The following is a 14313-nucleotide window of genomic DNA, read 5'->3' as shown; positions in this document are numbered from 1 at the left end:
GGCACCTCCCAGCTTGTCCCAGAGCCCCTAAAGCCTCCCCATCTTCTGTCTTGCTCACCCCCCGCCCCCTCCCCCCTCTCCCCATCCCTGGGGAGACAGGCTGTGGGATGACTACATGTCCCTGCTTCCCTCCCCCTGGCCACCTTGGCTCACTTTTCTCTACCCTCAGCTTCTTAATGCCGGGCCCTGACACTCTACCGCGGGTCTCCATTCCACTCTAGCAGGAAAGTGCTTAGAGCCAAGCGACCAGAACTGGCATCAAGGTTTAAACAGAGGCTGAGGGCTGCATTTGGAATCACATCAGTGTCAAGATCACCTTTAGAAAATCCCAGACTGGACCACAAGGTAAACCTTAGGGCTGGAGCTAGAGTCAGGGGTCATGACTAGAGGGTCAAGGGCAGAGAGTTTCTCTCTGCTGGTCCCCTCCCAGTTCTCCAAGGCACGGAGGGCCAGGCAGGAAGCATGGGTTTCCTCAAAGCTGCTTCCCTCCTAGGGCAGAGTCTCAGTCACAAACAACCACCACCACCCCACCCCGCCCCTCCTTCCCTCTGCTGTGAGCTCAGAGCAGCAGGACAAAGTGCCTGGGACAAGGATAGAGGCCCAAGAGCAGCCATGGGCTCTGGAGGAGCAGGCCTCCTTGGGCCCCTGGGGCCCCTGCCTCTCCTGCTTCTGCTTGTCACGGGTGAGTGCAGCCCTCCCCTCTCCTAGCCCCTGCTCGCTTGATCCAAGGCCTGGCCAAGGGGTGAAGGGCCCTCTTGCTCCTTTGCTTCCCTTTTGCGGTAGAGATGATGGTGTTGACGGTGATGGTGATGTATGTGGGAGCCAGAGACAGCCCCCCCTCCCGGGTAGGCTGTTATTGGAAGTCATGTTCAGGCAAGAAAAGGCAGAAAAGATATTTAGGGATTTGGGGGGTCCTGTTGGTAGTCAGACTGGGCTCCGTCCCTCTTTCCCTTCAGGAGGCACGGCTCAGGACTCCCCACCCCAGATCCTAGTCCACCCCCAGGACCAGCTGCTCCAAGGCCCTGGCCCCGCCAAAATGAGCTGCCAAGCCTCGGGCCAGCCACCCCCCACCATCCGCTGGCTGCTGAATGGGCAGCCCCTGAGCATGGTGCCCCCAGACGTCCACCACCTCCTTCCTGATGGGACGCTCCTGCTGCTACGGCCCCCTGCCCAGGGACGTGCCCACGACGACCAGGCCCCATCCACAGACCTGGGCATCTACACGTGTGAGGCCAGCAACACGCTGGGCACAGTGGTCAGCCGAGGAGCTCGGCTGTCTGTGGCTGGTAAGGCCTGGGAGGGGAGGCCCCAGGTGGGGACACCTGGGGGGACCTCTGGGCTGGGACAACTGAGGAGGGGGGCTCTGAAGAGTGAACATAGGTGGTGAAGAGGTGGGTAAAACCAAATGGGGTGAGGGTGGTCGGAGGCACCGAGGCAGGGCCTTGTGGAAGGGAGCACTGGACACTCGTCCCTGCTGACCCGCCCTCGTCTCTGTAGTCCTTCGGGAGGACTTCCAGACCCAGCCTCAAGATACAGTGGCCACTGTGGGCGAGCAGGTGATTCTGGAATGTGGGCCGCCCTGGGGCCACCCAGAGCCCACAGTCTCGTGGTGGAAAGATGGCAAACCCCTGGCCCTACGGCCAGGGCGGCACTCGGTGAGTGTAGCCCCCTTCCCCATACCTCCTCTGGCCCAGAGCAGAACTGGGCACACCCGGAGGGAGTGACCCGCCCCCCAGCCCTATGTCTCCTGCAGAGTTTAAGGAAGGGAAGGCAGGGAGGCCTGAATCAGAGCCCCTCCCCACACGGGAGACTTCACAAAGCACCTGGCCCTGACAGGTCTCCAGGGGCTCCCTGCAGATGGCAAGAGCAGAGAAGAGCGATGCAGGGACCTATATGTGCGTGGCCACCAACAGCGCAGGACAACGGGAGAGCCGGGCAGCCAGGGTATCTGTCCAGGGTAAGGCGAGGGTGGTCAGCGAAAGTTAGGGCCTGGTTTGGGCTGGGGCTAGGGTCTGTGGGCATCAACCTGGGATCAGAATCAGAGTGATGAGGACCCCATTTAAAGGGAGATTCCCTCATCCTAGAATAGAAATAGGAGTGCCCTAGACTGGGAAATCTAGCACTTTGGGTTGCTCCAAGCCTGGGGGATATCTCACTCCTCAATCTCATCCTCTGGCCTAGAGGCCCCAGACCAGCCCTATGCTCCCCACAGAGCCCCAGGACTACAAGAAGCCTCTGGAGCTGCTGGCCGTGCACATTCAGCTGGAAAACGTGACCTTGCTGAACCCAGACCCTGCAAAGAGCACCAAGCCTGAGCCTGCTGTGTGGCTCAGCTGGAAGGTGAGGCCCCGGACCCAGGGGTGGGTGCCAGTCCAGAGCTCAAGGAAGAGCTGGTCTTAAAACACCATTAAACCCCCCACCCACCTCTGGACTCTTTCCTAGGTGAGCGGCCCTGCAGCACCTGCTCAGTCCTACACAGCCCTCTTCAGGGTCCAGACGGCCTCAGGAGGCCCAGGAGCTCCATGGGCGGAGGCCCTGCTGGCTGGCTGGCAAAGTGCGGAGCTTGGAGGCCTCCTTTGGGGCCAAGACTACGAGTTCAAAGTGAGACCATCCTCTGGCCGGGCTCAAGGCCCTGACAGCAACGTGCTGCTCCTGAGGCTGCCCGAGCAAGGTCAGGGACAGGTGCCCGCAGGGCTCAGCAGTATACTCTCTGGCACCTTCTTGTCTGGGGGCCCCTCGACTGGCCCACTCCAGGCAGGGGGAACGGTGGGTCCTAGTCCTGGACTCCCTCCTGTCATGGCCGGGCAAGCAGAGCTGTAAGAAACTCTGGTTCTTATCAGTGCAATCTGTGACCACATCCCCAGACCAGCTCTGTTTCCTAGTGTCCCCCCCTTCAGCACCCCTAAAAGCCTCTCCTCCTCCCCTGCAGTGCCCAGTGCCCCTCCCCAGGAGGTGGCCTTAAAACCTGGCAATGGCAGTGTCCTTGTAAGCTGGGTCCCACCACCTGCTGAAAACCACAATGGCATCATCCGTGGCTACCAGGTACTCCCACAGCCTGCACGCCCCTTCCTAGTGGTGCCAGGACATCCCTCTTCCCTGGTGCCCTGCATGCCCTTGCTCTGGACACTGAGAAACAGCCCCTGGGCCGAGAAACAAGGGAAACTCACTGTTGCTAAGCCAGGGTTTGCCAGACGCTGCCAAGTGCTTTCCTACATGATCTCATTTTTTCTTACAGTCCGTCCCGGGTTATTATCCCTACTTTACAGACATGGCAAGTGAGGCCAAGGTCACAGGTGCAGGAAACAGAACAAGAATCAAACCGGGCTGTGTCTGACTCCCAATCTCTAAGGCTGCGGCATCAGAATGTGGTTCTTGGACCAGCTGCCCCTTGATAACTTGTTAGAAACGCACATGAATCAGAAACTCAGGGATGGGCCTTGCAGCCTGGCTTTTTAAACCCTCCCTGTGACCCTAAAGCACAGTGAGGTTTGAGAACCATGGTCTTACATCTCTTGGAGCAGATTGCTTTTGCTCCCCTCTGTCAGTCTCAAGAGAGAAGTCTCTCTCACTCCATAGGGAGAAGGGCATAGGAAGTACAGCTTCATGGGGTGGGGGGAATGTCCCCAAGGTGCCCCAAGCAGGGCAGGATGATCGCATGCCCAGAGACGAAGGGCTCAGCTGCTGGGCTGGTGCAGGGGGAATGGGTGCTCACCTCCACTCCTGCCTCAGATCTGGAGCCTGGGCAACACCTCGCTGCCCCCAGCCAACTGGACCGTGGCCGGTGAGCAGACCCAGCTGGAGATCGCCACCCGAATGCCAGGTTCCTACTGCATACAAGTGGCTGCAGTCACTGGCGCCGGGACTGGGCCTCCCAGTAGCCCTGTCTGCCTCCTTTTAGGTGAGGGCAGTGCCCACCAGCCCCCTGCATGCCCCTTGAGCTCCCCTTCCCACCTCCCTCCTCCCTCTCTCCCTCCTCCCACCTCACTCCCACTTCCAGTTCATGGTCTGCCCCCCCCCACATCGCCCACCTGCCCCTCCCGCTGAGCTCAAAATCCCTCACAGAGCGGACCATGGAGCGAGCCACCCAAGAGCTCAGTGATGGTCCCTGGACTCTGGAGCAGCTGAGGGCCACCTTGAGGCGGCCAGAAGTGATTGCTGGTGGGGGTGTCCTGCTCTGGCTGGTGCTGCTGGGCACAGCGGTGTGTGTCCACCGCAGGCGCCGAGCTGGGGTGCACCTGGGCCCAGGTGAGAGGCCAAAGTGGATTCCCGGGGGGTCGAGGCAGAACGATACAGGGGCTTAGATCTCTGGCCACGTGCTGGACACTCTGGATTCAGCCTTCCTTTTGCCCTCTTGCAGGTCTGTACAGGTACACCAGTGAGGACGCCATCCTAAAGCACAGGTGAGAGGTGAAAGGGGAGGGGCTTGAGGTGAGGTAGGGGCAGAGGGGCCAAGGGACAGTGGGGCCTGGACAGAGAGGAGGATGGAATCTTGTCTCTCCTACTGCCAGGCACGTTGGGATCCTACCACTCATATCTCTCGTGAACTCCAAGTGAGAATTAATTTCTCATTTGTTAATGTTCCTATGACCCCATTTGACAGTTGAGTGAACTGAGACTCATGACTTACGTGATTTTGCCCAAAGCCACACTGCTTGCTAGTAGCTGGGGTGCTTTAGGAGCTCCTAATCCGGTGCGCTTGGCATCCCCCTCTCACTAACACTACACTCTCCTGCTGACTCTCTCTGCTAGGTGGGGAATGACTAGCATGGGAGGGGCGGTCTGATTTCTAGTTTTCTCTATATACCCCGGGTCCACCTAGCAGGGCCTTTGCATTCAGGAGAGCACCCCCCTTATTGAGGGGTGTCTCCTTCACAATCATCACCCGCAGCTCCAGCAGAGGGCGCTCGGCCCCTACCTTCGCGATCCTCTGTCCCCGGTGTCAGTACCAGGGTCAGCTGGCAGGTACGCCTGCTCCAAGTCTTGGGCTGCCAAAGTGAGTCTGTGGTTATGAGACAAGATGCTAAGAAAGAAAACATCCTTTTTTTGTCTTCTTGGCTGAGTTTTACACTAAATAACCATTTCCACTCTCTGCCCACCTGCTCCTGATCTTTATCTCAGTGGATTTCCTCTGAAATGCTTTACATTCCAAGTCTGCATCTTTCAACAAAAGATTATCAAGCACCGACTCTGTGCCAGACACATCCAGCCCTTGAGTCACCATTTTGCTGCCAGTGTCTCAGGCCAGAGCCAGGTTCCAAGCTGTCTGGGGCCATGCTCCTGAGTTATTCTGTGCTCACTGGCCTTTTTTTTCTAGTTGCTTCCTGGGCTTTGTTCTGTCCTGAACATCCTCTGGATCCCCTGGGACTTTATCCCTTGTCTTTGAGGGGGATTCCATTCTCCTTTTTAAAGATTTATTTATTTGAGAGAGAGAGAGAAAGAGAGATGGGGGGGAAGGAGGAGAGGGAGAGAGAGAGTATTAAGGCAACTCCACACTGAGCGCAGAGCCCCACGAAGGGCTCCACCTCACGACCTTGGGGGTCACACCTCAGTGGAAACCAAGAGTCAAACGCTTAACCAACTGTGCCACCCAGGCACCCTAGGGGGATTCCATTCTGATTATTTTGTTCATTCATTTCTTTAGCACAGGCTCTATGCCCCAGGGACTCTCAATCTAGGCAGAGAAAGCCTTGCTAGGATATGAGTGCAATCCAGTGTTAGAAGTGCCGGGACATGGGGTGCCTGGGTGGCTCAGTCCATTAAGTGGCCAACTCTTGATTTACATTCAGGTCATGGTTTCGAGTGCTCCGCAGGGATTCTGCTTGAGGAGTCTCCATCTCTCCCTCTCCCTCTGCCCCTCAGCCCACTCACATACTCTCTCTCTCTAAAATAAGTAAATAAATCTTTTTTTAAAAACAGTGCAGAAACTTATACAAGGTATGTGGAATGAGTGGAGTGGGGAAATAAGGTGGGAGAGTCCACGTTTACCCTGATGGTAAGAAGGAGAAGGGCAAAAGGGGAAGCAAGAAGTAGCCTGCTATGTTCATGGGGAAAGATAAGCCATTTGGTCTGGCTGGGACATAGGGGGCAAGATGGGTGAGCGTAAAGGATAAGGTTAGGGAGCTGGAAGCCAGACACCAGAAGCCCCATTGGCCAAGCTAGGCAGCTGGGCTCTATCTTGGTAAACGAGGAGCACTGAAGGTTTTGGGCAGAGAATTGCTCTGGTCCCATCCCTGTTCCTGAAAGATTACTCAGGCAGCCAGCAGGGCACCCGGTTCAAAGGGAGCCAGGCAAGAGGCAGAGAAAGTCGCATCCGCAGAGCCAACTCCTGCCCCGCCAGCTGAGTGAGCTCACATTTCCTCCTTTGGGCTCACAACATCAGCCTTATATGGAAGGCTTTTATGTCGTCCTTTTACAGATAAAGAAGCAGGGCTTCCAGAGGCTAGTAGACCTGCAGCAGATGGGGTCAGTCTGCCCCCAGGTCTGCTCTCTTTGTCTCGGCACAGGGCTGTTGGGCTGTCTCTCTTGAACACCTCCTAGTTCCGCTCCACTTGGACTTCCCCTGGTCCCAGGATAAGAAAGGAGCACTGAGCTAGGGACGCCAGGTCAGAGATCTTGAGGAGTCTGCGGAGGTCTAGCAGGCAGGGAGAATAACGCTGCTGCCACCATCCACTCAAACCCTTCTGCTACCCTCTGAGCTGGAGCTCCTGGCCAATTATGTTCTGGCTTCACCCCGTTTCTCCTGCCCCACCCCCACCCTCCATTGCCCCAGGATGGATCACAGTGACTCCCCTTGGCTGGCAGACACCTGGCGTTCCACCTCTGGCTCCCGGGACCTGAGCAGCAGCAGCAGCCTCAACAGCAGGCTGGGAGTGGACCCCCGGGACCCACTAGACTGTCGCCGCTCCCGTGAGCATGCCCAGTGGGGCCAGGGCCCTGCCAGTGAAGCTGGGATCCTGGAGGGGGGGGATTGTGGGGTGGGATGCACTCACCGTAATTCTTCCTGTCGTTCTTGCCACAGTGATCTCCTGGGATCCCCGAAGCCCTGGTGTGCCCCTGCTTCCCGACACCAGCACTTTTTATGGCTCCCTCATCGCTGAGCTGCCTGCCGGCCCCCCGGCCCGGCCAAGCCCCAAGACCCCAGCTGTCAGGCGTCTCCCACCCCAGCTGGCCCGGCTCTCCAGCCCTTGGCCCAGTCCCGACAGCCTCGGCAGCCGCAGGGGCCTCGCTTCTCCTCTGGCCCCCGCAGAGGCTTGGAAGGCCAAAAAGAAGCAGGGTAAGGATGGGGAGGTGGGGTGAAAGCAGGTGGCAGGAGGGAACTGGACTGGGAGTGTGGCAGGACGTGGCCTGGGACTTGGAAGCCTGATGACTTGGCTTCCAGTTCCCTGTCCAGGGAGACACAGGGACTCCCCACTATCACCAAAGCACTCAGAGAGGGGAGTGCTGGCCTCTGCTTTTCTTGATGTGCTGTTACTGCTACTTGCCACACCAGTAGCAGGCCCGATTTCCGTATTCAGTTGAATTTGGCCAACATTTCATAAGCACCATTGTATGCCAGCCAGGGGGACACGAGGGACAGCTCTTGCCATCTGAGGGCTCAGAGTCTAGTGAGAGCGCCTGACCAGCGTATGAGTAACTCTAGAACCTGGCAGCATGTGACCAGTGCTAGGGAGCAGCCTCATCTCCGGGTGCACTATGCACGGGCCTCCCCAGGCACTGACTCCCAGCTCCCATTTCCCAGAGGAAAATGAGTAATTCCTTTCTGCCCAGATTTCTCTCCTAACTTCCTACTACCTGCTTTGCCTTCCCCAAGAGAAATAACTATAATGTCTGTTTCTTTAGCAACTACTATATGTTAGGTGCCTTACTTATTTATTATTTCATTTAAAAATACCCCTCTCCAACCTATTAGATAGGTATTCTTTCTCTAATTTTGCAGATGGGGAGAGAAGATCAGAAATGAGTAACTTGTTCAAAATCCCCCCAAGTCAGTAAGCGGCCGAACTCAGATTTGAAGTCAGAGTGGTCTGCTTCCAAAGGCCACCCTCTGGGAGCTCCCCTGAGAGACTCTACTCTACCACTGACTATTTTCTCTTGTTTCTGAACACTGGCCTGCACTCCACCTGCTGTCTTCATGAGCCTTCTGTGCTGATTAGTAAGCCTTACAAATGTCCTACAGCCAATTATTTTTTTTAAAGTGGATATAATCCAGCTTTCATTAGGACAAAGATGGATTCAGAGTAATTAAGAGCTTGTCCAATATCCAGAATTTTATGACCCTAAATATTAGCCAAGCTGGCATTATTTCCAGCTTCGCCTCGGAACTATAGCATTTGGAATCCTCGGTGGTAATGAAAGAGCAGCTAAAAAGGTGTTGAAAACATCCCATTTAAAAACAAGTCTTCCCATGGAGAACTACTTTGACTTGGGTATGATGTAAAAGCCCATCTTAGAACATTAATACTACTGGGGGGGGGTAGTGAGTAGTTTTCTATAGTCAATTCTTTTTTTTTTTTTAAAGATTTTACTTATTTATTATGAGAGACACACACACACACAGAGAGAGAGAGAGAGAGAGAGAGAGAGAGAGAGAGAGAGGCAGAGACACAGGCAGAGGGAGAAGCAGGCTCCATGCAGGGAGCCTGACATGGGACTCCATCCTGGGTCTCCAGGATCACACCCTGGGCTGAAGGCGGCGCTAAACCACTGGGCCACTGGGGCTGCCCATCTACTGTCAATTCTTAAGACAGGTTCCACTTCTGAGAGAAGGCTTAGGTCCCCACTCTCCCCTGTGTCTCCTCGCCCAAGCCCCACTGGCTAACCACAGTGGCTCCCCTGCACAAGTGACACTCAATGGCCCACCTCCAGTCCGGAGCCCTCAGCAGCAGAAAGATCATGCTATTGTCTTGTCCAGAGCCATAGAGTTGGCTCTACTGCTGTCACTTGGTCCAAAAGACTGAGGATTCTTTGTCTTCTGTCATTGGCAAGCTCTTTCAGTGCCCCCTACTCCCCTTAAGCTGCTTATTCTTTTTTCTTATTGTTCTTAGTTCTCCTCTGCTAGATACATACATTGAATATCCTAATTACTTAATTAATTCAAACAAATATTTATTGCCATTCAGATATGTCCAGTGAGATTTGACCTAACCTTGATAACATTTTTATTGTGTCATTTGCTCAAATAACACTGAAACTAAAATCCAAGTAATTTTAAGTGTGTTGAAAGGAGGCTTTTGTTACTAGAGTCCCTCAGAGGAAATAAAATGGGCTGGGACAAACGTGGCCTTTTCTAGGACTGGCCTTTCCTCTTCCTTGTCCACACAAACCAACCGACCAACATATGTCCCCATTTCTGAGCTTACTCAGGAAGCCGGGCACTAGATGAGACAAAGCTGCTGATAGCAGAGTTGGAGCACCTGAAGTTGGCCTCCAGGTCTCCCTAGGTCATACAACAAATAAAGGAAATAAATTAAAAAACAAAGCAGCCTACGAACAAAAGGAAATTTTGGTGGAGGAAGTCTAGCCATTGTGTGGGTTTTCATCCCGGTAGCTCAGAAGTTCTGGCCACTGTACATGGATAGCCAGGGCCGAGATAGTCCTGGTGAATGCAGTAGCCTTGATCTCATCCCTGCTCTGAACCTGCCCGTGGTGGCCTCCAAATCCTTGAGATCACACTCAACAGTCCTCTCTGGTCTCTGGTTTGCCCTTTCCTAACTCGGTTTCTAATCATATGACACTAAAATGAAGGCTGCTTCTTTTTTCCTTTACTTGATATTTTCCTGGTTCCTGGTCTTAGGGAAATCTCTTCCTTCTATTACCTTCCTGATCCCCTTCTGGTTTAAACTTAGATCAATTTGGGTTTTGGCCCGAGCAAGAAGCATGCTCTTGGGTCACTGCACACAGCTGGGTCTGTAGCTTCAGTTGTCTCAGGTTCTCCATTGTCAGAGTTCACTCAGAACGTTGTCTCTTAAGCAGCCATGTGAGCCAGATGGTGGCCACCCTCCTGTGATTCTTCTCATCTCATATTTACGTCTACATCTCTGCTATTATCCATCCGTTTGCTCATTCATTCAACCAATGTCATCTAATATCTATGGGCCGGGCGTTGCCTCCCTGAGTGAGACCAACACATCCTCCTATTCTAGAGGGCCTCTTCTTCTCAGCTGACTCTCTCCTGTTACACCCAGCGTGGTGTGGGGTTATCTTACCCACTCGGCTCAACTTGACAGTCCAACCCTTCTTCCCAAGTGAGAGATACTCAGGTTTTTCAGGGCAAGGTTATCCAGAACCATGTCAGATATTCGTCATGTGAGAAATGGAAGATTGGAGTGTATACAGTAAGGAAAAGAAAATAACCAATGCATCTTTTAGGCACCAGGAACTTTCCAATCTGGCTTTGGTTTTTGTTTTTTTAGATTTTATTTATTTGACAGAGAGAGAGAGACCACAAGCAGGGGCAAAGGGAGAGGGAGAAGCAGGCTCCCCACTGAGCAGGGAGCCAGACTCAGGGCTGGATCCCAGGACCCTGAGATCATGACCTGAGCCAAAGGCGGACGCTTAATCAGCTGAACTACCCAGGCACGCTCCAATCCATTTTTATAAATAAATTAAAACTGGCAAAACTATCACTTGACTGGGTGTTCTCAAAGAAAACAAAAGCTCAGGAAAGCTGGTGGATTTACCTGTGGTCACACAGTAACTATGTAACTGAGCTGGGCTGTGAGAGCAGGTGTTTTGACCCCAAGCCCAGTGCTACCTTCCTCCCTATCATAGCTGCCTGCACGAAGGTGAGGGTGGAGAGGACAGAGGGAGGTTTTTCCCTCCCTTCTCGGGGTTCAGGGGTCCTAAAGCTTAACTGAATGACAGGCTGAAGATAGAGGCTGTGGTTGGAGTCTGCAGGCCCACCCGGCTTGCCCTCCACCTGCTGACTCTTGCCTTTGCAGAGCTGCAACAAGCCAATAGCTCCCCACCCCTCCGGGCCAGCCGCCCTATGGAGCTCTGGGCCTGGGAGTTGGGGAACAGAGGCTCCAAGAACCTTTCCCAAAGCCCAGGTGAGAGGAGGCCCAAAAAGGGAAGTGAAGGGGTGAGGCAGGGTGGAGGGTCCATAGCCCCTGAGGACGCTGGGTGGGTGGGGTGTGGGGACAGGAAACTGGGGGGCAGGGCAGGGTCTGGGGCTGATGGGGGTTCTACCATTCTCACCCCCAGGCTTTTGCTCCCCAGGAGTTGTGCCCCAGGCTCTGGTGGCCTGGAGGGCCCTGGGACCGCAGCTCCTCGGCTCCTCCAATGAGATGGTTTCACGCCCTCTCCCCCCAGCACCCCTCGCTCCACGTGGAGCCCCTACTCAGAGTCAGCAGACCCAGTAAGAGGGCACGGGGTCAGGAAGCAGGGCTGGGGGGCTGGGGGAGGGTGTCCAGGGGCTGCACTAACCACCCTGTCATCACTCTTACCCCAATCAGGCACTCTGCAGAGCCCCAAGCTCCGTCCTCCCACCCACTGCCAGCAGCCCCCATCCTGATCCCCTCCAGCCCCCAGGCCTCTTCCCTCTCCGGGCCCAGCCCAGAGTCCAGTCGTCTGTCCAGCTCTTCACTGTCATCCCTGGAGGAGGATCAGGACAGCGTGCTGACTCCTGAGGAGGTGGCCCTGTGCCTGGAGCTCAGCGAGGGTGAGGAGACCCCCAGGTGAGTGGCCTGAGGGATGACCAAAGGACTAGGGGTAAGCACAGGACAGGAGTATGCTTATCTCTACCCAGCCCCTGTCCCTCCTCAACTGGGAGCTGTGCCAGCCTACCCACCTGTCTCCCCTTTTGCCTCCTTTCTAGGAATAGTGTCTCTCCTATGCCAAGGGCTCCTTCACCCCCTGTTACCTATGGCTACATCAGCATCCCGGCTGCCTCAGAGCTGGCAGACATGGGCAGGGCCGGAGGAGGGGTGGGATCCGAAGTGAGGGGCTTGCTGTGCCCGCCCCGGCCCTGCCCCACCCCTACCCCCAGCGAGGGCTCCCTGGCCAACGGCTGGGGTTCAGCCTCCGAGGACAATGCCCCCAGTGCCCGAGCCAGCCTCGTCAGCTCCTCCGATGGCTCCTTCCTTGCTGATGCTCACTTCGCGCGGGCCCTGGCGATGGCTGTGGACAGCTTTGGCTTTGGTCTGGAGCCCAGGGACGTGGACTGCGTCTTCATGGGTACGTGAGATGCCCCTGCCTCGCTTCTCACCCCCGCCCCTTGGAGTATACACAGCTCCTGTAAGAACTCCTCCCCAACCAAGGAGCAAGGCTTCCTGATCATTGTCTTGGTGGTTATGCTTCAAACCGCTAGCTTTTACTGAATGATTACTAGGTCCCCGGCCCTCTGCTAAGTGCCTTATATACACCCAATATTAATGACTCTATGAGGAATATTCTTTATCTTTCTTTTCCAAATGAGGGAACTATGAATCCAACAGGTTGTCTAACTTGCCCAAGGTCACCCGCAAGAACCAGGACAAAATGTTCAAGTCTAAAGCCCAGGGCAGCCAGTTGTATGGCCCCTTGCCCTGCCTCCAGGTCCCTCCCCTGAACCCAGACAGAGGTCTCCAGGACAGGTTGTGCTTCACCTCTTCTACTTACTCCAACCCACTGTTTCAGATTCTCCTCACCAGGGGAGCTTCTGTTCTCTCTCTTACAAGTCCTTCCTCTTGCCCCATCTGTGGTTGGGGTGAGGAGAAGCTGGCTCACCTCTCCACGTGTCCAGCGGGGTGGGACCGCTATCTCTGTGTCGAAGAGACAGGAGCTCGGAGTTCCCTGTGCCCCTGCCTCGTACCCTCTCTCAGATCCCCTATACCCATCTTAGGAACCCTAACTCTACCCTTCCCCCCCCAAAAAAAATCTTATGGTAAATGGGAAAGCAAGGATTATCCAGGACGGAGGTACCCGTAACAGGGGGGAAGAAGGGTGCCCAGGGAGAGGAGAGGTGAAGGGTGAGACTATGGATAGAAGGCCAGAGCTGGGCTAGGAGGAAATGTTCAAACTATTCTCTCTAAAGAAACCAGTGGATTCGTTCCAATGGCCTCCAGAATTGATGAGCAGAGTTGGGGCTACGTTACCTTGCGGGTTGGGTGTGTGCCCTAAGCGTCCTGCCCTAAACTGGTCCCTCAGAGTGATGGCCAATGCTCTACACACAAATCTACCCTCCCTGACAGATGTCTCCTCTCCTCCTTCCCCCCGCGATGACCTCTTCCTGACCTCCACCCTCTCCCTGCCCCTGTGGGAGTGGAGGTCAGACTGGCTGGAGGACGTGGAGAACAACCGTAGCCAGCGGCTGGGAAGGGGGCTGCCTCCCTGGCCCCCCGATTCCCGGCGCTCTTCCAGAAGGAGTCAGCTGGACCGTCCTGAGCCCAAGGCCACCAGTAAGTGTCTGTCTGCCCAGCCAACGTGGTGACCTTGACTGAGGGACTCTGGGGAGGAGCCAAGGGGGAGACCTGGGGTTGGGCAGGACATATGGACCCGCAGGGTAAGCCACTCTCCTTCAACTTCCCCTACAGACTCTTCATGAAGCGTGCCTGGGACTGCCTAGAAGAGAATCAAGACCCTCCAGTGGAGCCTCAGCCTTGGCCTCTGCTTCTCTGCATCTGGGGGACCCCTTGCCGGGCATCCAGGGAAGTTCTCCAGCCAGGATTGTGAAAACAAATGAAAGCAAAACAAAATAAGCACAAAGCAGACCCAGGGCCCTCAGGGAGCGAAGTTATCACGGCCTGCCTCCTCGTCCTGGCTTTCTCCTCCTTCCATCCATCCCACCACCAGGTCCTTGGGCCTGAGAAGTAGCCTTATCTCCAGATCGTCCCACCCCCTTTGGATTATGGGAACTGGGGGGAGCCAGAGGTCTTCCCAGAGGACAACAGCAGCCTGGGGACAGGCGGCCAGGGAAGGAGCTTTACAGAGCCACCCCTCTCAGGAGGGGAACGTTCCTTCCCACAGGGGCAGGCTCCCCTCCCCCCAGCCACACCCTTGAAAGGAGGGAAGGAGGGACAGCACTGAAGCGCCAGGCCCCCTCCTTGGTACCCAGGCCGAGGGGCCAGAATCCATCCGAGAAAAGGTGGGACTAAACACCCTCCTCATACGTGGACTCTGTGAGCTTAAGAAACTGATACCATAAACGTGTGATGACTTGAGTACGGTGAGATCATTCCCCAGAGCACCAGGCTGGGGGGGGGGGCCCGGAGATGCAGGAAGAACTCTGAGTCAGAAGGGGGTCAGGCATTCACTGGCGCTCGGGGAGCATCACTTATTTCTGCTCTGTCACTGAGGGAAGAATTACACGCATCCACCAGATTTTCCTGGTCTACT

General features: G+C 55.4%; 1 protein-coding gene across 2 annotated transcripts; it reads left to right on the top strand.

The window, feature by feature from the left end:
* The first annotated feature begins 533 nt into the window (after positions 1-533).
* On the top strand, positions 534-14138 carry ROBO4 (roundabout guidance receptor 4). Of its 2 annotated transcripts, none has more exons than XM_055306630.1 (18): positions 534-682; positions 957-1286; positions 1498-1655; positions 1837-1957; positions 2213-2340; positions 2443-2671; positions 2930-3042; positions 3730-3898; positions 4063-4245; positions 4358-4400; positions 6770-6906; positions 7019-7273; positions 10941-11048; positions 11218-11356; positions 11454-11675; positions 11816-12174; positions 13170-13376; positions 13512-14138. In XM_055306630.1, exons 1-18 carry the CDS (start codon positions 613-615, stop codon positions 13520-13522), a joined length of 2982 nt encoding a protein of 993 aa, XP_055162605.1. In that variant the 5' UTR covers positions 534-612; the 3' UTR covers positions 13523-14138. The 2 variants fall into 2 exon arrangements, with proteins under 2 accessions (XP_055162605.1, XP_055162604.1); XM_055306629.1 differs by having other exon boundaries at positions 11203-11356.
* Positions 14139-14313: the final 175 nt, after the last annotated feature.

This window comes from Nyctereutes procyonoides, unplaced genomic scaffold (assembly GCF_905146905.1).
Source record: "Nyctereutes procyonoides isolate TBG_1078 unplaced genomic scaffold, NYPRO_anot_genome, whole genome shotgun sequence".
NCBI lineage: Eukaryota > Metazoa > Chordata > Mammalia > Carnivora > Canidae > Nyctereutes > Nyctereutes procyonoides.
Note: the sequence above shows the minus strand (reverse complement) of the source record. Positions and strands in the feature narration are given on the sequence as shown.